Source organism: Brassica napus, chromosome C5, assembly GCF_020379485.1.
Source record: "Brassica napus cultivar Da-Ae chromosome C5, Da-Ae, whole genome shotgun sequence".
NCBI classification, from domain to species: Eukaryota; Viridiplantae; Streptophyta; class Magnoliopsida; order Brassicales; family Brassicaceae; genus Brassica; species Brassica napus.
Window position 1 is genome coordinate 10,646,447 of NC_063448.1, and position 24,969 is coordinate 10,671,415.

The 24,969-nt window shown below is 34.3% G+C and overlaps 2 protein-coding genes and 1 long non-coding RNA gene across 3 annotated transcripts; 1 reads left to right on the forward strand and 2 right to left on the reverse strand.

Moving 5' to 3' along the window:
• Nucleotides 1–19,796: 19,796 nt before the first annotated feature.
• Nucleotides 19,797–20,577, reverse strand: BNAC05G14900D. The gene is made up of 2 exons (XM_013839893.3): nucleotides 20,275–20,577; nucleotides 19,797–20,097 (listed from the first exon to the last, which is right to left on the reverse strand). The coding sequence occupies exons 1-2, from the start codon at nucleotides 20,439–20,441 to the stop codon at nucleotides 19,965–19,967; spliced, it is 300 nt and encodes a 99-aa protein (XP_013695347.1). The 5' UTR covers nucleotides 20,442–20,577; the 3' UTR covers nucleotides 19,797–19,964.
• Nucleotides 19,970–20,731, forward strand: LOC125586879. Its single transcript, XR_007323401.1, has 2 exons — nucleotides 19,970–20,151; nucleotides 20,232–20,731. It is a non-coding gene; the product is annotated as an uncharacterized LOC125586879 (long non-coding RNA).
• A 376-nt stretch (nucleotides 20,732–21,107) lies between these two features.
• Nucleotides 21,108–24,169, reverse strand: LOC106397714 (probable flavin-containing monooxygenase 1). Its single transcript, XM_013838334.3, has 5 exons — nucleotides 23,110–24,169; nucleotides 22,446–22,686; nucleotides 22,060–22,238; nucleotides 21,613–21,962; nucleotides 21,108–21,481 (listed from the first exon to the last, which is right to left on the reverse strand). Exons 1-5 carry the CDS (start codon nucleotides 23,821–23,823, stop codon nucleotides 21,127–21,129), a joined length of 1,839 nt encoding a protein of 612 aa, XP_013693788.2. The 5' UTR covers nucleotides 23,824–24,169; the 3' UTR covers nucleotides 21,108–21,126.
• Between the last annotated feature and the right edge of the window lie 800 nt (nucleotides 24,170–24,969).

Genomic DNA, 24,969 nt, shown 5'->3' on the forward strand with positions numbered 1-24,969 from the left:
TTAGGGTTAGATGATAGTTGTTTTCTTCAAATTCAAAGTTTAGCGTTTAGAGTTTCAAATAGAGTATGGATTGCAAATATGAGAGGTTTGGTGTGTAAGGGATACAAATTCTCTTATATTTATACCACATAAACTAAAACAAAATAAACTAAAGTACCACATATGCATTAGCTTTTTGACTATTGAGTTGGGTACGTTTACAATTGTTTTGTCATTCTTTTCAACCTACCAACCCACAAAATTAAATTCTAATTTTCCAGATTCCTATACGTTTAAGACCATTCAAATAAATGTGTTTTTTTCTAAACAATGAAATTGTAAAATATAATTAAATTTCACGCCAATTTATCTCTATTTATTTTAAAATTTAAATCAATGTTACTTTTAATTATAAAAGTAGCTATTTTTATTTTTAAAGTGAATTGGTGTATATTTCCTATATAATAAAATTAAAATACAAATATAAAGATATTCAGAGATGATATAATGTATTATTAATTAACTAAATTTTTAAATTTAATGAAAATAACCATCAATACTTGAAAAATATGTAATTTTATGTGTATAATTACTTTAAATTTAATTTTATAGTATACATAATACATGTAGTTTTTAAATTTAGAGAATTATTGAATAAATTTAAAAATGTAATGTATGTAAAACTATATAAACTGAAAATATTTTTTGTACATACTTTAGTCACCAATTCATCTCTCAAACTTGATGATAATTTTTAAAAAATAAATATAACTATATTACATTTATTAAAACCCCATTTACCTTCCTTATAAATTAATCGAAACTAATATTCTAAATCTATTTAACTTCCTTACAATTAATTTCAAAAACTTCCAATATATAGCGATTTATTACCTAAAATACAGCTACTTAATCCTTATTTAGACTAAAATTTTTTTACTTGCAAAATGATAATGGTATAGTCTGATCATAGCTGTTGAATATACATCTTAACTCTATTACATAGATGTACGAAATTAGCATATATTTTATAATTGGGTATATAATCTTGAGATATACGGACTCCCTACACATAATTAACATATAAAGACAATAAAATATACCTACCTAAATTAGAATCAAGATCAAAAACTCTATATCTATGTTCAGATTCATACACTCGAATTGAACACAAAATTTTATCGGATTCCTAACATTGTTATTTGAACCAAACCAAAATAATAAAACCCAATCAAACCCAAAATTAAAAATAACCAAACCATTACTATATTTTTTGAACCAAAAAAATCTATAATCGGACCATAATCAAACCGAAAACCAAAAAAATACAATCCTAACGCAAACCAAAATTTATAAATTATCGTCAAATTATATTTTTTTATTAAAAACAGATATTATATATATATTAAAATAAATAATCTCGTGCAACCGCGCGGGTTAGAATCTAGTCTTATATATTAAAACAAAAGTCACAACTTTGATTCATGTGTGATATTTTTAAAAATGGACCTACTGGACTTATTACTAAAAAGTCATGTTACATTTAGGGGGGCTTATTGGATCTGTGATTCGGAGGAATTTCAATATATATAAATTCCTAGGAGTTTTAAAGAAAATCTAGGATTTTAGCAAAACTTTAGAGGGTGATTAGCAAGAATTTAGGAGTTTTGAAAACAAATATATATAAAAATTAAAATTTATTATAAATTAAAATTAAATTATATTTTCTTTTGGTTCAGTGTAAAATCACCATCAGTGTCGTCGACCATTATTTCTTTATTGAAAGTGTTAATTTTCCCAGGCTTAAATTCTCATGGATTGCTTGTTCTATCTAAAGGTAATTGACTTGTTTTAAACATTGAGAATCATTAGCGTGCTTATCATTGTCTTCCTTCTTCAAACCTTCCTCCCAAATAGTTTCATTAACCTGCAATGTTTCTTCTTGTTTGCCTATTTGGACTAAACTTTTTTAGATTCTGCAAAAGAAAGCCATATAATTTACAAAAAAGAGAATAGCACACAACATAGTTGGTGTATATGAGTGCTTTCATTACCTTTTTATTAGTCAGAACTTCTATGGTCTCAGTGTTTGCATCCATAAAGACATATCACCAAGCTCAACATATATCTCACAACCCCAATTACATGGTCACTGTCATTCTTCAACATCTCCCATTTTTTCTCCATGAAAGAACTTAAAATCTCTACATGGGATATCTTCAGCTTTCTCTCTTCTCTCCTCAGAACTTGCATATTACTCCCAAAGCACATTGTAAATCGAATCCATGCTTCATGCACCTTTTCTGATTAAGTTCAACGAGAGCTTGCTCCTTCACCAAATTCTTCTACATTGATGATACCCTTGACCACTCTTTTTCTTCTATCTCCTCTGTGAGAATTCCCTTTGGTGTCATCAACATCATCATCGGCCGATGTTGCAAGACTCAGCTAGCACACAAACAAATCAATTTCATTCACCAAAATACACAAATCTGATAACAAGAGAAACCGTATCCATGAGAAGCACGTAATCCATTTAGAAAACTCTGTCACGTAACGTAAACCCTGAACCATCGCAACCTACCAGACCGGATTCATGGAATAAAATGGTGTTTCATTGAACCTTTTCTTCGATTTTTAACTGGGTTAATCACTTTAAAAAAATCTGAAAATTATAACAAAAAGAACGAAATATTAATTTTTGTTATAAAACTAAGGGGAATAGTTTGTATATTTATTCATAAAACATATGGTTCATTTATATAAGAATTACAAGATATAGAAATATGGAAAGTATCCAAAACCTAAACCAACTAAGATTAGGAAAACTACTACGACAAGAGAAAGGAAAAACATCCCAAAGACTTAGCCGCCTATGTGTATGGGCCGAGTATGGTCTTGGAAGATGCTATGGTTATGGGCCATCCACAATATGATTTTTAACACTCCCCCTTGGATGCTATAACCATTAGAACTTGTAATACGTTTTGGATGTTGCATCATTAAAACCTTACCAGGAAAACTCAATTGGGACAAAACCATGGTGAAGGAAAAAGAGTACAACATGTATTACTCCCCCTGATTTGAACCTCACTTGATAATAGATCTTCTGAATTGTTACTTGAATGAACTTGAATTACTTGTACCTCTCCTGCCTTTGCAATGCGTGGGTGAAGGAAACTTTGGGCAGGATACGCTTCTTTGCCGTCGACCATCCCATGTTCTGACCGGACCTCGACCAAAACACTCTCATAGTCCACATATGCCGAGCTTGGTAATGTATGCTTATAATCCAACCGGGAGCTCCAAAGGTGATTAGGTCGAGCTGGTATGTCTTCGTGTAATAATGACGGGCTGGTCTGTTGAGTCATGGATCTCAAGACACACACACCCACGGCTTGCCTCTTGTATGGCTATGCTTTCCACGTGATACTACAAGGTATTGCAGTCCCACGTGCTTTTGTTGCTGCAATGATATGTATTGCCAAGATATTGCATAACCTGTTTGAAAACAAATCAACAAAACCAAATAACCCCTCTTTGGGTTGGTTAGTATAAAATAAACACAAGGAATTCGAATTTCTTTATAAGGATACATGGACTGATTTGAATTGTTCTTATAGAACTTCTTTTACTAAGTATTTACTTAGTCTATCATACTATATGCAGGTGCTTTGTTTCAATCCATAAACAGTTTTGTTCAGCTTTATACAATGTTGTTTTCTTGAGAACTTCTTATCTCATCTTTGAGCTCAATATATTTCTTTATCCAGTGGATCATATGCTGCTTACTACATCCTTTATACATTAATCTAATTTCTTTCTTTTGTCCGGACTTTATCAATTTTGAAATATGTAGTAGCATCCGCCACAGTCTCTATTCCTGGTCTCTGTGAGATTTCTTGTGTAACAAGCCATGCTTAAATGTTGTAAGTAGAAACATGGACAACTTAGACCACGTGATTATGTTCTTTATCTCACGATTTTACTTCTCACAAGACTCATCTATATTCCACTGGTTTAATCATAGGGCGTCTTTATTTATTGGCCAAATACGTCTCTCTTCTTTAAATTATTTAACCCCACGTTTCCATTTCAGTTTAGTCTGATCTATGAGTGTACACTCTTATATTGACGTGGGTTCATGATCCTCGCTTATATTCATATGTTCAAGTGCCACCTTTTATGTGCTTCCTTATATCATCTTATGTCGACATTCTTTATATGTTTCATTACATTCCAGACATAACATAATTGGTTGCAACCTTATTACCTTCATGACCATTAGTACTATGGAGTTTGGCGTCCCAAACTCCATTGGGTGGTACCTTAGATTGGCCGGCCATTGTCTATGTCTGAGATGGTTTCCTCGACTTTGGATTTGTTTTATCATTCTATGCACCTTTCTCTTTTGTTTCCGAGGATTCTTATCTTTTGGAACTTATTGGTCTATCTTGTATAGACTCTGTAGCAACTTGACTGTGTCTCTCTTGGATATCAATTTCGTTGGTGCTTTACAAGCTGGTTTATAACTTAATCATTCTTTTCTTTTCTTTTCGGGTCAAATGTGTGTGGAATTTGTTTAGCTAGATTTTGTAAATGTATAATCTTTGTATTTATCTTTGGACGTCTTATCTCACTTTAGTCCGAGGATCTTGCCAAGATAATGATGGTTTATTCCATTCTATTTATTTACCATCCTTTTACTCTTTTATCTTACCAGCTTATTATTTTTCTCCCCCTGATGTTGGATAGTCGAATTTATTAACTCTTGCAATCCGTGTTCTTGGCCACTAAATAGATCACCCATATTTGGCTTAAGGTACTTCATTATTTGTGGAATATTCATATCCAACATATATCCTCATCCTCATCCTCTTCTAAGGATCCATCTTAGACGGCACATATATTTGTGGTGGTTTATCCAAATATCTCAAGATGGTATATGTCTGGCTCATGACCCGTAATAAATTTGAGATGGGAATATCTATGCTCACTTAAATGGTCTGATGCTTATTAGTTAAGATGCATGTAAATGTGTGTGTCCCCAAGCCTTGGACTGAGAGTTTGGACCTATGGGTAATGGCCAAGCTATATATAGTATGGACATGTGCGGATTTGTCCTCACTGCCCCCTCATGGACATACTATAATCTTTAATTGCTTGGGACATCATGGCCTAATGAGTTTCCCTTGTGTTCATACCACACACGTGAGATTCTATGGGATAACTCTTTGTGCCCTTTCCAATATCAATTCCGCATCATGTTTTGGACCAGGATGGCCAATCCGGTCATGCCATAAAGTGTATAATTTCGTGGGTAAACCATTCTGGTTACCATGACTTTTGCCTCTATCTTACGGATCTTGGCATAGTCTAGATCAATAGAGAATGCAGGTATAGTCTAGACTATTTTTCTATGGTCTTGGGCGATTTTCATAACTCTGAAGGAACTTTTGTTTCCTTTTGCCCATTGTATCATTGTGGAAACCATTCTTATATCTATATATAATCTCAATGGGTTTCTCTGGGTGAATATAAAGCATCTAAATGCTTGCCCTTATACATCTCTGGCTGTAGCCCTTAATGTGTACCATACCCGCAATTTATAAACTCATATTGGCGTTTTCAATAATAAAATCATTCATCTTATTAAATAAAATCAGATAAGATAATAGAAATAAAGTAAACTAAAAGAAATCATATTATTAAAAACGTAAGTAGCAAAGCAAAGCAAACATAAATCAAAGCAAAAGCACAAAAACAGAATGTCGAAATCATCTCATTCTCTTAGGCAATCTGAAGTCTCATAATCCATAAGGTCATCCTAGTCATGATCAAAATCGTTTTCCCCATCATGGTGGACCAAATGGGCTTCTGGATTCTTCCCTTTCTGGCTCTCTTGATAGAGGTCACAAAGATGTCTGGGAGTCCCACAATTCTTTTCCCAATGGTTATCCATTCCACACATGTGGCATACTGATTTGGACGAGTGTGGTGGTTTAGAGATACCACTGCTTCTGCCTCGACCACGGCCATAGCTGGGACCGGCCATAGCTGGGACCGGCCATAGCTGGGACCACTACCACAGTTATAGTGGTTCCCTTTCCCACGGTCGTGTGAGCTATAATTGCCATGCCCACCACGTCCTCTCCATCCACCACGGCCTCCTCTACCATAGCCATTTCCATAGCCGTGTGGTTTATCATGATGGACGTGGTTACTTTCTTTGGTGGGTTGTTTCTTTTCCTCTACAGCCTTATTGGCTTCAGGTAATGGAGTTGATCCAGGAGGTTTCATCTCACTGTTCCTCATGAGCAACTCATTATTAGTCTCAGCTAATAATAGGCATGAGATCAGATCAGTATAGGTGGTGAAACATTTCTTTCTGTATTGCTGTTGCAACAACACGTTGCTAGAATGGAATGTGGAGAAAGTCTTTTCCAACAAATCCTTCTCTGTTACAGTCTCACCACAAAGTCACATCTTGGAGACAATTTTGAATAGAGCTGAGTTATATTCATCCACGTTTTTGAAATCCTGGATTCTCAGATGTTTCCAATCATATGTAGCCTTTGGTAGTAACATATATGGTGATCATATCTCCACTGTAAAGCGGTCCAAAGTTCTAGAGGATTTTCAATAGTGAGATACTGATCTTTTAGACCCTCAGTGAGATGATGGCGGATAATACTTATTGCCATGTATAAATTTTTGTCATTCTCTTTATTCCCCTCGATGAGAGTATCACACGGCTATGGGGATGATATGCAATGAGGCCACACGGCCTAGGTGACATATGATGCATAGCAAACTTAGGATTTAGATGATCTATATGCAGCAAGATTATTACGCACTAAGGCCACACGGCCATACTATCAAGATACAAACAAGGCCACACGGCCTGCAATTACTAGCATATGAATTCACTAAGGGTTATATAGCAATTTAGATTTCAATCAAAGGCAATGAATCGGAATTAGGGTTTATGCGGATTTAGGGTTTCAGAAACAAGTCTGGTCAACTTAGGGTTTAGGCTTTCAGATTAGGGTTTAAAAACAATTAATCTAGCCACTGATCCTAAACTTCAAATTAATTTAGAAATCTAGCAATTAAATTTAGCAGTATGCGATTTTAAGGTATCAAAGCCTTTAAGGTTTCATATTCGATATTAGGGTTTTTAGAAAACAGGTTATGAGATCAATCAAACTATCAACCTAACTCTCAATCAACAAGATCAATCAAAACAAATAAGAATCAAACATGCTTCAATTCGGATTTATAACATGTTATTTAGGGTAAAACGAATTTAGGGTTTTCAGAAAACAGAAACAGATCAGAAGGTAAAATATTCTAGCAACCTAAACCTCAAAACATTAAAAGATTTAATCAAACACGAACAATCATCAAAACGGATTCACATTAGGGTTTAGGGATTGATTCGATTTCTAGCAATTTTAGGGTTTACGTTTTCTGAGTTTTGATTTAATCATAGATCAAGGGAGATTTAAGCACACGATATGATCATTGGATCATAGAGTTTTGAGATTCAAAACCGATTAGGTTTTTGAGTTTAATTGATCAATAGATCAATCTCGATTTAGGGTTTGGGGATCGAACTTTTAGAGCTTCGATTTACTCATTAGGATTTGATCTATTATCCTATGGCTTTTATCATAAAGATTTGGTTTTATGGTTTCATTTTTTATCAATCAACCCAATTCGATTCAAATGTTCTTAGAATTCGAATTACCTTTAGCTTAGTTGATTGATGAAACCAGACCACCAAAGAATGAACCTCGAGCTGGATAGGAACGGGACGCGAGCTGGCCTGGAACGGATTGAAGCTGAGATTGCGAGCGGCTGATCGTTGAACGGGAGCTGTTGCTGTCGGATCGCGAGCGGCTCTGATGCGAACGGGACGCTTGCTGTCTGGAACGTGAGCTGTCCTGGATCAAGAGCTGAGGCTGAGTTCGTCTGAACTGAGATCGTCTGAAGCTGAGACGGGAACGCGTAGGATCGGGATGCAATCGGGATTAGGGTGTTCACCGGGTAGGATTAGGGTTTATCGATTTTTGGTTTTAGCTTTAGGGTTTTAGAGACTATCGTGCTGATAACGTGTTATAAAACTAAGGGGAATAGTTTGTATATTTATTCATAAAACATATGGTTCCTTTATATAAAGATTACAAGATATAGAAATATGGAAAGTATCCAAAACCTAAACCAACTAGGATTAGGAAAACTACTAAGACAAGAGAAAGAAAAAACATCCCAAAGACTTAGCCGCCTATGTGTATGGGCCGAGTATGGTCTTGGAAGATGCTATGGTTATGGGTCATCCACAATATGATTTATAACAATTTTTGGTTTTTGAAATACCATCTCTTTAGATGGTATTTATTTCTGTTGAATTTTAGCTACAAATCAGTTCTTTGATAATCCATAATAATTTTTTGAAAATCTAATGAATGAAATCTCAATTTTCCAATAAGGGGGGATTTAATAGGATTTATATAAATGACTAGTCCAATAACCTAGGATTTAGAGAAACTTTTACAAATACTAGATCCAATAAGGGGGGATTTGGAAAAAAACTGAAACTCCATCAAATCATCAATTCAATAAACCCCCCTTAATCTCTAATCTTATCATTTAAATTTTGGGCCTACCAGAAATTTTTAGTGGGATATCAATAATTGGATTTAAACAATAGATGATCCATTGGATTTATAGATGGTATAAATTAAATATATATAATTTAATTTTGTAACACTATACCTCCATGTGTTAATTATTTAAATATTTGTCGATGTTAACTTTTAAAATTATTAAAAAAAATTAAATAACAAAAATCATATTATCTAACAATGATTAATCTTTACTACCTTAAATCAATGAAAACAAATTTTAAACTATATAGTTTATTTTAAAAATTAAATAAAAACTAAATTTTTATTTTTTAAAAAACTTTCTAAATTTGTGAAATGTTACAATATTTTTGAATATGACAATAAAACAATATTTTACTAATCTTTATATATATAGTTACAATTTTAATAATGAATAATAATCCGAAAATATATATATAGAAGAAGATACAAATACATGTGAAAGTTTGAAACAATCTACTCAATGAAAAAAATATGCCGTAAACTTATTATGTTTTAAAAATTGATAGACACATATATATTATAATATATACCAATTTAGAATTGAAAACAAAATATTTATATAAAAATAAATGAAAAAATATGCGCGAGTCGAGATCTAGTTTTACTTTGGGATCAAGGCTCTTCTTTTTCCCCTCTTATTTATATACCCACAGATAAGCTTTTATCAGAAGAAGAAGCCGAGAGAGAGAGAAAACTAGCGGAGCAAAAGAAAGAGAAAAAATGGTGAGAGGAACCATGATTAGAGCGATTCTTAGGATTTGCCAGATGGTTGCACAAAGTTGGCCTTCAAGAAAGCAATAGGTAATGTATTCTTCTATCTATATTCTTCTATTAAATCTGGAGAAGTATTCTTCTATTCATCCTGATTCTATCTACTCTAAATACACTTACAGCATCTCCGAAAAGACATTCTATTTTGAAATTTCCAGAACTCTATATTTGAAGTTTAAAAGTGTTGTTTTCCAAAAGCAAAACTTCAAACGTAACTTCAAAACTATTTATATTTTATCTTATGGTCCTTATATTTGTCATAATTAATTTAAATTCACAAAAGTTTTGTAAATAACTAAGCACATATATAAAAATATTACAACAATATTAACTAATAAAATGTTATATTAAAGTGAAATAAACATCAAAACAAAAACCATCATCGGTTACACAAAATTTGTTTGGCCAATATTTTGGAGATTTTGGAGGTTCTGGATCAAATTTACATGATTACTAGTGTTGTAATATTTAAATTTATGTAATAGTTATGTCTTCATGTAATTTTTGAAAAAAAAATGTGTTGTTAAGTTTATTTTGTATTGTTGTTGTCTAAATCTAGTTTTAAAATATTTTAAATCTTATTTTAAAGTTGTGTTTAATTTTATGTGTAAAACTTAAAATTATAAAAAAAAAATTGAAATTTTTACGAGATGAAATTTTTTAGGATTAATACAATAAACGAGAAAATATTTAATAATTATAAATGTGATGTGTAATTGTAGGGACAAAAATGCAATTAAAAATATGAAACTTCAAATTTGAAACTTCAAATTTGAAGTTTTGATGTTTCTTTTATGGAGAGCCAAAGACTTCGTATTTGAAGTTATAAAGTGTTTTTGGAGATGCTCTTAGGTTGGGTTGTGGAGGTTTTCAAAGTATCGGGATCGTTCATCAAAGGTGTCTTCCGAGGATTTGTTGAAACCGTTTGGATGCAAGTCCTGGAAAGAGGTACACAGGAGAGGGTTTTTGAGAAAGTGGAGCAGTTGAGGGAGGATATGGAGAAGTTGAGGAAGGAGAGGGAGGAAAAGAAAGAGGAAGAAGAGAGGAAGAAGCAAGTTGAGGAGGAGGAGAAGAGAGAGAGGAAGAAGGCGAGGAGGAGAAGAAGTGGAGGAAGATGGACGAAGCCATGGAGAGGATATGTGAGTCTGTGAACCCATTTGCGTAGTTTTTGTCAGAGAGTCTGTTCTTGTTTAATTTTGTTTTCTTCTCTAATTTTTGTTTCATTGTTAGAGTCTGTCTCCCACTCCAAGTTTCATTGCATGAGAAACAATTTTTAAAATTATATGCTGATCTAAAAGCATGGTTTTATCTCCCCGATTCTCTTCACATAGAACAAAAAATTAATAACTTTTGAATATAAATTAAAGTGTATGTTATAAACGTAAAAAGAATCAAACGTCAATATTTATGGCCGAAACTTTTGACATTATAAACGTTGTGGAGCCCACTGTCACTATCTATATAAATGATTGTTTCGATCGTTTGTAATACACCATTCATTCTCCTCCTAATAACACATCTTCTCTTGTTATCAGTGTTATCTTCTCCTACGGGTATAAATTTTTTACTCTTATTTAAATTTCTCAATACTATAAAATCATAAGTTATTTTATAACACGTTATCAACACGATCGTTCTCAGTTTTGGTAAAAAAATTTTGTATCATTTATACCCTGCTATAATGGCCGGAATACCGCATATATTATTTATTAATAATTTAATTAATTTATTGGTCGACCGAGCCGCCTTATATTCTGTTTATTGTTAATTGGTCGGCCGAGCCGCCTTATATTCTGTTTATTGTTAATTGGACGGCCGAGCCGCCTTATATTCTGTTTATTGTTAATTGGTCGGCCGAGCCGCCGTATAATTTATTACTCTGCATTGACCGGCTGAGCCGTCGCATGATTTGTTGCCATAATTTTTACTTTTATTAATTTTTATGAAATTTTATAGATTTGATTGACTGTTTAATACAATATTTTCAGACTGATTTTTGGTGCACTCGATATATCACCAACGGTCACAAAGAAAAAATTTCAAAAATTTTCCCTTTCTCAAACGGTCATGAACAGTGATTTTCATCTATAAATACAACTCATTTTCACTTCATTTTCTCATCCAAAACATTTCATCTTCTCTCAAAAAATTTCAAATCGCTCTCCTCCGATTTTTTCATTTCAAGAAAGATGATTCGCGCACTTTTGTTTTTATGTGCCATTTTTATTTGTGTTTCTATTTATGGTTTATTCGTTGGAGAATTTACTCCGAGTGAATTTAAGATGAATATCGGTTTAATTTTCTTTACATTGCTTCTCCTTGTAATTGCTTGCATGATTAATGTAAACGGTTCATTTTAATATTAATAATATTCTAATAATTTTTATTTATGTGCTTTTAGAAATTCAAAATGGCAAACATCGAGAAACTCCGGTTCCCGGCATTAAAAATATCTGGCGAAAATTACGCCGGATGGGTCACAAACGTGAAACCATATCTGGTGATGAAAAAGATAACCGAAACAATTGTAATCGGTAACAAATCACCACCCGAGCATATAGCCGAAGCGATAATCTTCCTGAAGAAGCATTTAGAAGAAAATCTAACGCACGACTATGCAAACGTCGAGGACCCAGCTGAACTGTGGCAAACTTTAAAAGAAAGGTTCGATAACCAGAGACAAATCAACCTTCCTCACGCTCTAGAAGAGTGGAAAAATCTGAGGTTCCAAGATTTTCAGAAGGTTGAGGATTACAATTCCGCTATCCTGCGGATAGTTGCACTCCTGAAGTATTGTGGTAATCCTGTCTCTGAGGCAGAAATGATGAATAAAACATATATCACTTTCCACAAACAGCTTCACTTCTTGCCCGAAATTTACAGAAAATGCGGGTACACGAGATTTTCTGAATTGATGGTTGCGCTCATGTTAGCTGAAAAGAACAATGAGCTCTTAATCAAAAACCACAATTCCCGACCTACGGGAGCCAAAGCATTCCCTGAAGTGAATGCTATGGCGATAGAAAATTCGGAAAGAAGAAATCAGGCCAATCGAGGTCATGGTCGCCGTTTCAACAACAAACGTGGAAAAACTTACAATCCCAAATGGAGGGGATCTAACAAGTGGGTTAGACCCGGGCAAGTTTCCAAGGGTAAAGAAACTCAAGAGGATACCACCCAGAAGCGTGAGACAGTGTGTTACAGATGTGGCTGTAAAGGACATTGGTCCCGTACCTGTCGTACTCCTTCACATCTCTGTAAGTTATATCAAGAGTCCACGAAAGGCAAAGCTAAAGAAGTGAACCTCACTGAAAACTTTCAAGGAACATCGTACCTCGATGCCTCCGACTTCGCTAATGAGCTGGACTAGATTACTCCTGAAGAGAGCCGAAATGCTTATAATAAAACTATTGAATAGTTTTCAATATTGTCATGTATAATTATTACATTTCCTGTTAAACAAATAATGATGTTTTTAACGTCACCTTAATATATAATTATTGTGTTTTTTTCCTTATATAAATGAATTTTATGTTTCCTTTTATATTTATGACAATTTCAGAAATGGATCATAATGCTAATGGAGCAAAATCCAAGAAACGGATTCGTGAAATATGCATACCAGATAGTGGAACAACGCACACTATTTTGAGACAAAAGAGATATTTTTCTGATATAAAACCGACAAGAATTGTCGTCAATACAATATCAGGTCCTGCAGACGTGATTGAAGGAACTGGTAAAGCAAACTTTACTTTGCCGAATGGAACAAAATTTTCCATAAATAATGCTCTATATTCTCCAAGTTCTAAAAGGAATTTGTTGAGTTTTAAAGACATATATCTTCACGGATATGATACTCAGTCTGCAACTGAGGATGGAAAGAAATACATGTATGTAACTTCTGAGAAATGTGGCAGAAAACACATATTAGAAAAGTTTCCAGAACTTCCTTCGGGACTACATCATACTTATATCGATGAGATCGAATCAAATCTTTTAGTAAAACGGAACCCAAAAGAGTTCACATTATGGCATGATCGCCTTGGCCATCCAGGCACTACAATGATGCGTAAAATCATAGAAAGTTCACATGGTCATTCACTGAAAATCCAGGAGATTTCTCAAGGGAATAAAATGACATGTGTTGCATGTTCTCTAGGAAAATTGATCGTAAGGCCATCGCCAACCAAAATTGATAAAGAATCACCAAAGTTCCTTGAAAGAATTCAAGGCGATATATGTGGACCTATACACCCACCTTGTGGACCTTTCCACTATTTTATGGTATTAATTGATGCATCCAGTAGATGGTCACACGTTTGTCTATTATCGTCTCGAAATGTGGCATTTGCGAGATTTCTAACTCAGATAATCAAACTGCGAGCACAGTTTCCTGATTATACTATTAAAAGAGTTAGACTAGACAACGCTGGTGAATTCACATCCCAAGCATTCAATGACTATTGTATGGTAATCGGAATTGAAGTTGAACATTCGGTTGCTCATGTTCATACGCAAAATGGTTTGGCTGAATCTTTAATTAAGCGTCTGCAATTGATTGCAAGACCATTGATCATGAGATCAAAACTTCCAACCCCTGTATGGGGACATGCCATTTTGCATGCAGAAGCACTCATTCGGATCAGACCGAGTGCATACCATAAGTATTCCCCACTACAGTTAGCGTTTGGTCGAGAACCAAATATTTCCCACTTTAGAATCTTTGGTTGTGCGGTATATGTGCCTGTAGCACCACCACAACGTACAAAGATGGGACCACAAAGAAGATTGGGAATATATGTTGGTTGTGATTCTCCATCAATTATACGATATCTAGAACCACAGACTGGTGACGTCTTTACGGCTCGCTTCGCCGATTGTCATTTTGATGAGAAAGTATTCCCAGTTCTAGGGGGAGAAAACAAAAATGTAGAAAATGATATCAAATGGAGTGTACCTTCATTACTATATCTTGACCCTCCTACTAAAGAGTCTGAACTAGAAGTTCGACGAATCATGCATTTACAGAGTATATCTAATCAGCTACCTGATGCATTTGCGGATACCAAGACGGTAACTAAATCTCATATACCAGCCGTGAATGCTCCTGCTTGTATCAAAATATCAAATGAGCAAGGAAAATCGGACGATACACGAGAGTCTAAAACACGCCTGCAGCGTGGCAGACCTGCTGGTTCTAAGAATAAAAATCCTAGAAAACAAAAGGATGTCAAGGTAAATGACACATCTAAAATAGCAGAAAGTATTTTGGAAGAAACAAATAATGAGGATACTGAGAAAGTTGAGCATCATGAGTCGGAAAGTAATCATGAAATTTCTATCAACTACATCCATAATAAAAGGATATGGAATAGAAATGAACAAAATGATCTTGATGATGCTTTCTCATATATTGTGTCAAGTGAAATAAATGAAGAAATCGATGATCCAGAACCAAAATCTGTCTATGAATGTCAAAAGAGACATGATTGGGAACAATGGAAAAATGCAATACAAGCTGAACTTGATTCGCTTGATAAACGAGAAGTATTTGGATCTATTGTGCTCACACCTGCAGATGTGAGACCAGTTGGGTACAAATGGGTTTTCATTCGAAAACGAAATGAGAAAAATGAGGTTACGAGATACAAAGCTCGTCTAGTGGCTCAAGGTTTTTCTCAAAGACCTGGAATCGATTATGAAGAAATGTATTCTCCAGTTATGGATGCAATCACGTTTAGATTCCTGATGAGTCTAGCAGCTGATAAAAATCTAGAGATGCGTCTCATGGATGTTGTTACAGCTTATCTATATGGATCATTAGATACTGATATCTACATGAAAGTTCCTGATGGATTTAAAATGCCAGAAGCATTAAGTTCCAAACCTAAAGAGTTATGTGCAATAAAATTGCAAAGATCATTATATGGGTTAAAGCAATTTGGACGTATGTGGTATAATCGTCTCAGTGATCATCTAATAAAAGAAGGATACGTAAATGATCCTATATGCCCATGTGTTTTTATCAAGAAAACAATATCCGGATTTGTAATAATCGCGGTTTATGTTGATGATCTTAACATTATCGGAACTCAAAAGGAAATACAAAAGGCATCAGACTATCTCAAAGGAGAATTTGAGATGAAAGATCTTGGACAGACACAGTATTGTCTTGGCCTACAAATAGAACATTCACAAAATGGTATATTTGTGCATCAATCCACATACACTAAAAGAGTGTTGAAACGATTTAACATGGATAAATCAACTCCTCTTAGCACCCCGATGGTCGTTAGGTCACTTAATATTGAAAGTGATCCATTTCGACCACATAGGTGAAAGAAGAGATACTTGGTCCGGAAGTACCATATCTAAGTGCAATTGGAGCGCTGATGTACCTTGCAAATTGTACACGGCCTGATATATCATTTGCTGTGAATCTTTTGGCAAGATTCAGCTCATCTCCAACCCGAAGACATTGGAATGGGATCAAACATGTTTTTCGTTACCTCCAAGGGACCATTGATTTAGGCTTGTTTTATCCTAAAAGTTCAAACGGTCAAATGATTGGTTTTGCAGATGCAGGTTATTTGTCAGATCCACACAAAGCTCGATCCCAGACAGGATATGTTTTTACAATTGGAGGCACCGCCATATCTTGGCGTTCTCAGAAGCACACACTTGTTGCTACTTCTTCAAATCACGCTGAGATCATTGCACTCCATGAAGCAAGTAGAGAATGTGTATGGCTAAGATCAATAAGCCGACACATCTGTTCAAGCAGTGGAATTGACGAAAATATAGAGCCAACTATTCTATATGAAGATAATGCAGCATGTGTTGCTCAAACAAAGGACGGATATATCAAAAGCGATAGAACGAAGCATATTCATCCAAAGTTCTTCTCATACACTCAAGAGCTCGTGAAGAAGAAAGAGATTGAAGTAAGATATGTCCAATCATGCGACAATGCAGCTGGCCTCTTCACAAAATCACTTCCGACTTCAGTATTCAGAAAACATGTCCATAACATTGGAATGCGTCATCAGAAGGATCTGTGACTGCTCATTCGAGGGGGAGCTTATGTAGTTGTACTCTTTTTACCTTACTACGGTTTTTCCCATTGGGTTTTCCTAGAAAGGTTTTTAACGAGGCAACATAGACGTTAAGCAAGAAGCGATAGTGACACTGGTCTCCAAGGGGGAGTGTTATAAACGTAAAAAGAATCAAACGTCAATATTTATGGCCGAAACTTTTGACATTATAAACGTTGTGGAGCCCACTGTCACTATGCATGCACAGTAACTTCACTTTTTCATTTCTATATAAACGATCGTTTCGATCGTTTGTAACACACCATTCCTTCTCCTCCTAATAACACATCTTCTCTTGTTATCAGTGTTATATTCTCCTACGGGTATAAAATTTTTTACTCTTATTTAAATTTCTCAATACTATAAAATCATAAGTTATTTTATAACAGTGTAAACATAAAAATATTCAATATCTCTTACTTGTTCGGCTTTACATGGGCCACATATAGAGCTGGAAATTTTAATCATTGCCCGCGGGCCCCGCCCCGTTTGACCCGCCGCGGGCCGGTGCGGGTAGAACCATTTGAAATTTTTAAATCGCGGGTGCGGGTGCGGGTCGAGATTATTTTGAGCGGGGGCGGGTGCGGATCAGCCGAATTTGAATCGCGGGTACCCGCCAACCCGCAAATTAAAAAAAAAAACATTTTTGAAAAAAAAAACATTTTTTCGTAAAATATATAAAAAACAATAAATATTTGTATAATTTTAATTATAAATATATTTTTTTAATAGTATTTTTAAAAAATAACTATCATATAAATAAAAAATAATTATTTTTAATTAAAATAACTATTTTTAATATAATTGATAGTACCCGCGGGTTTGGCGGGTTACCCGCAAGTTTTGGCGGGACGGATGCGGATATAAAAGTTTTTGTTTGCGAGTTATGCGGGTCGAGTTTTTGAATCGAAAAAATGATTCGACCCGCGACGGGGCGGGGCGGGGCGGGTTGACCCGCGAACCCAGCACTAGCCACATTCGAGCTTTCTTCGACTATGTTTCCTCCTAAATGCACTAATAAAACACATTGCTTTATAAATTCGGTGTCTTTGTCAATGACTGCAAAAGAATTGATATGTCCAAGCTTGTACTTGGTCTTCTTATCTCCAGTATCAATATGGTCAATATAAAAAGTGTGGATTTATATGTTGATAAAATTTGCATAAATTTATGTTTTTGATTAGAAAGCACATTAAAGTTATATATTATATGTTTTACCTAAATCTGTGTAATTATTTATTTTAGTTGTATTGTTTGTTCAATAGATTAAAAAAATTGGTGTTGTGAAATATTTCTACTTATGCGGCACCTGGTATTTTTAGTTTAAAATTAAAGTTTTTAAAATATTTATAATTGTTTGTTACTACAATATTGAACTATTTTGAAATGATTATAAATTAATATACGAAAATCGTAATGAAAATTTGGAATATTAGATAACTAAAAATGGAAATGAGACACTTACATGTATGCATCTGATAAATAATATTTTTTAGTGATTTCCTGGAAATTACCGTGAATTATATACATGAATGAATTATTTGACGTGTATATGCTAATAAAAATACTAATATAATATTTTATTAATTTAATATAAAAATATAACTGAAAATTAAATTTTGTGGTCCGACATTTCTCTTTTAAAAAGAAAGTACAATTGTCTAAGACGTAAAGATCTTTCCTTTTCCAATTGGGAAGGTTTGTTGATAATTAGCTAATTACTGTGTACAAGCTGAGATTTTGTTATGGTTAAGTGCTTGTCTCTTCTGATTACCAAGTTTGCTTTTTTTTTTTACGAATTAGGTTAAGTGTGTTTGTTTGCTGATACCTTAATTTGGTAGAGATGGAACGAGATCTTTAATCAGATAGATGGTTGCTTTGGTTTATATATACTCGTTCCTTGTTAACAACAAGCGCTTGTTTTAAAGCGAATCTGCTTGAGCTTCTGTTTTGTTATTGCTAAGATAAGTTGTTAGAATCTAGACATGATGATACTAGCTAGTATTGGATTGCTCTAGTTTCCTTTGTTGATGATGATGCTCGCTTTGAAACAAAACATATTCAGAGTTTGTTTGTTTTTTTCTCCCTTGATCTTGTACTGTTTGAGTGTATGGGTTGTAGGATTGTAACCGAAATTCTTCCTAGTAATTTTTTTTCCTGTTTCAGCAAACTATTTAATGCATTGCTGAAAGAGAAATAGGATAGATAACAAGGTGCTTGAATCGAATTACTTAAAAGAAAGTAATAAATGTACTATTGGCTGCCTCAGAAGTTCAATCAAATGTCACAGCTCTTTGGTTAGATAAGAAAAGTTTTTACTAGTTTCCATATTCCATTCTGTAACTTTTTTTTTTTGTCACGAAATTCCATTTTGTAACTAAATTTGACTTTATCACCTAAAAATTAAAACTCCTTAAACACACAGAAAAATACATACTGAACAATCTCTAACTAGCAAAATAGATTACATTCACTATGTCTTATGGAAACATTGTCCTGCATTTTGTACAGACCAGCCTAACGGCATGATCAAAATAACAACAAATATAAGTTTCTTTACTGAATGATAAGCGGACCTAAATTTCCAATACCACAAGTTATTAGCAGTCACAGAGGAAGAACATATTAAACAAGAAAGTTTTCATCGACTAAGTGCCTTTTATGTAAATTGGTACCCAAACGTATTCAAGAAGAAGAGAGTAAGGGCATGATTATCGCTCATAGAGTTTGTTAGGAAATTTTATTTTATTTTTTTCGTCTGGAAAAAAAAAAAAAAATTTTAAGCGAACCAATCGCGGCCCGCCACGCGTCGTTGGGATCCGCGAACAGTGCAAAGATCCAACGTAAATTGGTCCTTGTTTTGTGGTTTTTGTTACCGATTATTTAGTTTTTGTTGGGATCTCCATAATTTTAAATAATTGTTTTGCTAAAGACCCCTTGGATCCAGGGATGTTGATGGTCTCATGATCGATATGACTATATTTTCATACAATTACAAGAGTAGGAATTTGTTTTTAACTATAAAAGCTCCATGTAGTCGAACATAGAAGATTACTCAATGACTCACCAGCACAGTTTTATAATCTTACACAGTAGAAATGGTTTAGCTTTTTATGGGTTTATAATTCGATTTGTATGCTCTAGATTTCTTTCAGTTTTGTGTTTATACATCTTTCAACACATCTATCTCTGTATGGTTTCTTGGAGTAGTGTAATCCAGTGTGATATACCCTTAGAGTCCAAGTTGTTTTAATTGTACTTAGTGGAGAGTTACTTCACACAAAAATATGCATGTCTTTCAACTTTCAAGAGGTGACCCCCAATCACACTATCTCCATTACCACAAACTGTGACTAGAGGATGAAACAACAAAGAGTGCCTTGAGCACAACAGTAAATCGGGGTACTAAAACACATTCAAGAAGCAGAAGAGAGGTTGGAGTTTAATCATCTCTGATTTTTCTGAGAAGTTTAGAAGCCCAGCTCCGGACCCGTCTCTTAAGCGTATAACCCACAAACACTCCAGCTACGAAGAAAACCGCGCACAGCTTTGAACACGTCCATGCCGATACTCCACTGCCACCCAGCGATAAAAAAAAATAGTCACAAATTAAAAGCTGAGTATAACAAGTAAACTAACTGCATATTAGTAAACCCTAATCTCCAACTTGTTTGTCCTAAAAATCGATCTGATCGGTTCTGTTCCTCAGGTATTGCAAGGATCTTACAAATTCAAAATCTTTCGAAGATTACCTGGGAGTTCTTTTGACCAAAACTGCGGAAGTGTCGTATGAAGTCGAGTTACCGCCGCCGCCGCCGGCTCGTTTCTCCGCGAATTCAGAAAGAGAAGAGGAAGAAGAAGAAGCTGCCGATTTCGCATCTATCACCATCTTGCTGAAAAACTTCTCTACTCCTTCCATCGCTCGCCAACCGATTTTCTCGATGCCGGTGAGGGAACTCTCTGGTTAAAGTAGTGACTTGCCGCCGCGCGTTGACCAAAAACCAAAAGGGTAAAATTGGAATTTTATACTCATGACTCGGAGAGATAAACCGACCGCAATTCAAAAGAGAACCGTATGCGTTGGTTGCTAAATGTTTCAATTTATTTTGATTTTTTTGGGTTTCTCTCAAAATGTAAAAAAGGAAATTAAATGTGATGTAAAATACATAATTAGAAACAATGCTACAACTGATGTAAGTTTATATCTCACCAATAGTTATCACAAACTATATTTATTTATGAAAAACAAAAACAAAAACTAAAAAAGAGAAATAATGAAAGATTGTTCTTATTTAAGAAACATAAAATGTTTTATATTTGTAAATCCTTAATTAATTTAAAATTTGATTATCTAAACTTTCAAATAAACAAGTAAAATAAAATATTTTATAAATATAAATATTTTATTTATTTATTTAGATATTCTAACTATTAATACAAGAGTTTACAGAGCATTTTTTTAAACTTTAAAAGTTCATGTAGTCAAACATACATGATTATTCAATGACTCACCAACACAGTTTTATGACTTTAGTATTTTACATGATAGACATCATCCCTCAGATGTAAGCTCGTTATTTTTCTCTGAGTAGTACTATATTCAATTACTTTCTTTCTTCTTCATCGAGTCGATAATCTTGAGAACCATAAGGACTAAAGGCTTCGAGGATCAAGTTGGATTTACGCCGTGGATTGAGTCCCATGTCGTTACACAAACCATCTGCATGCTGGATGCTGAAGGTAGAAATGCAATGACGTTTATAGAATCTGCTCGATCTTCTCATCACTTCCATTTCCTTGGAGAATTGTTCCAGCATTTTCTCTTTGCTCGGTAATTTGAATTTCCCATCCACTAGACGGCTTAACCACAGCGAACGTAGCTCTGATGTGTGTAGGTTTGAGTTACTTTGAACGTATCCCACGAAACCCATGTTTGGTATCAATGGATGGATTGTTCCCCTGAAAATTTTATCATTTTTTTTTTTTGTTATTATAAGCATTAATGCTGCCAATGCTACAATTTCGTGTGTAATACACTTGACCTAGCGTTTAGTTTACTATGTCGACTTTATTTTTATAAGTGCATTTACCTGTATAGAGGCATAACACCGTATGGAAACTCAAGCCAAGTTCGAAAGGGTTCAGGAACAATGGCTTTGAGCTTCTTCTTGCCATCGTAACCAGTCGCCAGTATCACAACATCAGCTTCTAGGGTAGTCCCATCCTCAAATTCAATCCCTTGATCATAAAAGCACCATTTTGATGTTTTCTTAAACCGGATCATACCCTTATCCGCTTCCTCAAAGAAATTCTCCGGGATGAGGGCCATTTGACAAGAAGCATAGTCTTCTTCAAATGAATGGTCCGGTTTAAGACCATACTTCTCTAGAGGAAGCTTCCACGTAACATATGATTCGATGAATTTGGAAACCACGGCACGCTGTATGAATGTCATATGTTTATAAGAACTTATAAAATCCACATATAAAATTGCGCAATTTATAGAGACAAAAGTAATAGGTTTTAAGATCACAAACCAGAAGAGAGAATATGAGGCAAAAGAGAGTTTTAAGGAAGCTTTGGTTAGGCCTATCATGTAGGAACTGAGAAGCTCTCGTAGAGTAGAACAAGAAGAATGGAAGACCCCATATCCAGTAATGTGGGAACACCCAATGTGTTGTTCTCACCACCATTGTGCATGCTTGTCCACCTTCTCCTGCAATATTTTTATATATTTTTATTTAGTTTTTTTTTTAGTTATTGAAATCATATTGGATTGTTCAATTTATCGGTTTATTTATGCTAATCATAAAAACGGTCCAACTCCAACCGAAAAAGTGTATATTATATTTGAGCTAATTGTTAGAGTGAAGCTAATTATGTGTGAAGTAATCAAATAATTCTTTGAAATAAATATATGTACCATGATTGGCTAAAGCAGACTCTAAAGCCAAATCAATGGCGGATTTCTTATATCCAATGACGGCGACTTTCTTGCCACGGAGGAGATGAGAAGCTTCTTCTTTGTTTAATTTGCAGTAATCCATCGAATGCATCACTTTTCCTTTGAATAGCTCCGGCCCTTTATTCGCTGGAAACGTCGGAATTCTTGGTACGTCGCCGAATTTTCCGGTGCACACTACGACGAACTCAAATGCATGCCACTGCATACACATGACACATGTAGAAAATAATATCATGCATTGATTCACAAATAGACGTAGACAACTTAAAAAGCACAAGAAAACAAGAAGACGACGTAAACGATGCATGCAATAGTTTATAACATCTATCTGGAAGTTCATTATAAGATTTAGATTAAAAACTCCAGTTCATATACCATATTAAAAAATTCTTTAACTACAAAAGTTACATGGCTGTTATAAATTCTAGAAAGATTAGTATTTTTGTCACATAAAATTATAGAGATTAGTTTAGGATTTAGTTTGAAGAACAAAGGTTTAAAGAAAAAAAGAATCATACAAAATTAATCTAAAATGAAAATTATTTGAGGATGCAAAGGGATCTGCATGCAATAATCATAAGCAAGTATATATGAGATGGCGGCTTAAGTAATTAAGACAAACCTGAATATCTCCAGCATCTCCGTTCTGAACAGCAACCTCCCAGACAGGTTTACCAGGCAACATGTTGCCATAAGCACCGAGGTCAACCATCTGTGGAGTTTCGCCATCACCGGTATACCTAACTTCAATGACCTTAGAGCCAAAGTTCATGAACTTTAGGAGATCAAAATGCTTGGCATAAGCTTCCAAGTAATCTATTATCTCAACGTAAGATGGGAAAGTAGTTTCATCTCTATTGGGCCATGGAAAGTCAGAGAACTCGTAATCGACTCGTGTCGATTGTAACTTAGTTGTCTCGTAAGAGCAGCTCTTCCAAACACCTCCGACCGAATCCGAGGCTTCGAAAACGGTCGGGTTGTGATGAGCTAGGTGCTTAGCGGCTGCCAAACCGCTAACACCAGCACCAATGATCGCTACTCTGGAAGAAGTGAGTTTGTCGTAGTTAGAAGCCATTGGAGGGGCTAGAGAGAGTGAGAGAGAAATGGTTTTGATGAAGAGTGTTTTGAGTTGTTTTGTGTGTTTGCATGGGGACATATATATAAGGTCCTTTTGGGTCGGGTCAGGTATAATGTACTCGGACCGGGTATGAATTTTATTAGGGAGCACGTGGTTTTGAATATTGGTTTCGCTTCGGGGAGGTTTGAAAGATCTAAAGCATTTTCTTTCTTTGAGAAATTTGGTGGTTGTTTTGAGGAAATTTCTGCAAGCGTGCATTGTGAGATCAGTGATTCGGTTTTGTATTTGTTGCGTTAAATTTCTAAGTACTTTCAAGAAGTCTAATGGAATATTTCTTTTTGTTTATTTAGCTAGATTTGTCTTCGTAAATTTGGTTAAAAATATATTTTATATATGGATTGACTAACTTCATTATATAAAATTAAAAATAGATGTAAAACTCCGTTCGGTTCTAATTTCGTTCTCGAGATCAACTCATGTAGAGACATATGTACTTCAGTGGATGCAGCATATCTTCAAAATATGAATCTAATTTGTGAACATTAATTATGGGAAAGAGATGGTAGCTTTTCATTTTCCATTGTGACAAAAATTAAAGGTTTTAGAAGTTATACATCTTTTCAAAAAAAAAAAAAGAAGTTATACTTCTGCGGCATTTTCACGCTCCCAACAAAATGTCGATCATAGAATGAATGCAGATTTAAATAGAGTTATATGCTAGCTATATAAGAACTATGTAAATTCATCAATTCTTTCTACTTTTACATTAATATTTATTAATATAATATTAATATATTCTATGAAGTGCAATATATAGTGCTTATGAATTCTCATCCCTTCCCATTTCTGACTTTCGAATGGGACAAAATAGGTGATAAATATTTTATCTAATTTTCTTTATAAAAATTCGCTTGATCTTGTTTATCTATCTCTTGTATACAAAGAAACTAAATAGTCAATGTGATGGATGAACCATTAACTTACTTGTATATAAGTATATAACTAGTTTTAGTTTTGCATAATGCCAAGATAATATACATGCACCTTTTGTGAAGATAGTTGTATGAATATGAAATTTGTGATAGTATTATGGACATTTACAAATTTAGCAGAAAAACTCAAATCGTTCTAGTTTTCTGCACAAATTAACTTTTCTTTTGTAGATTATTAATTATAATTTTTTGTTTGATCAAATAACCTTTAATTTACCAAGCAATAAAAAATTCTATGTAGCTGAACTTTATATATAAATAAGGTTTGCTACATAATATAGATGCCAGAAATCATAATCAAACCATACGAGATCTTTAACAAGCAACAAGATTTCTGACATAATGGCTAGATCATGGTATCATTTTTTTTGTCGACGATCATGGTATCATTTAGCTTCACAAAATATTGGCT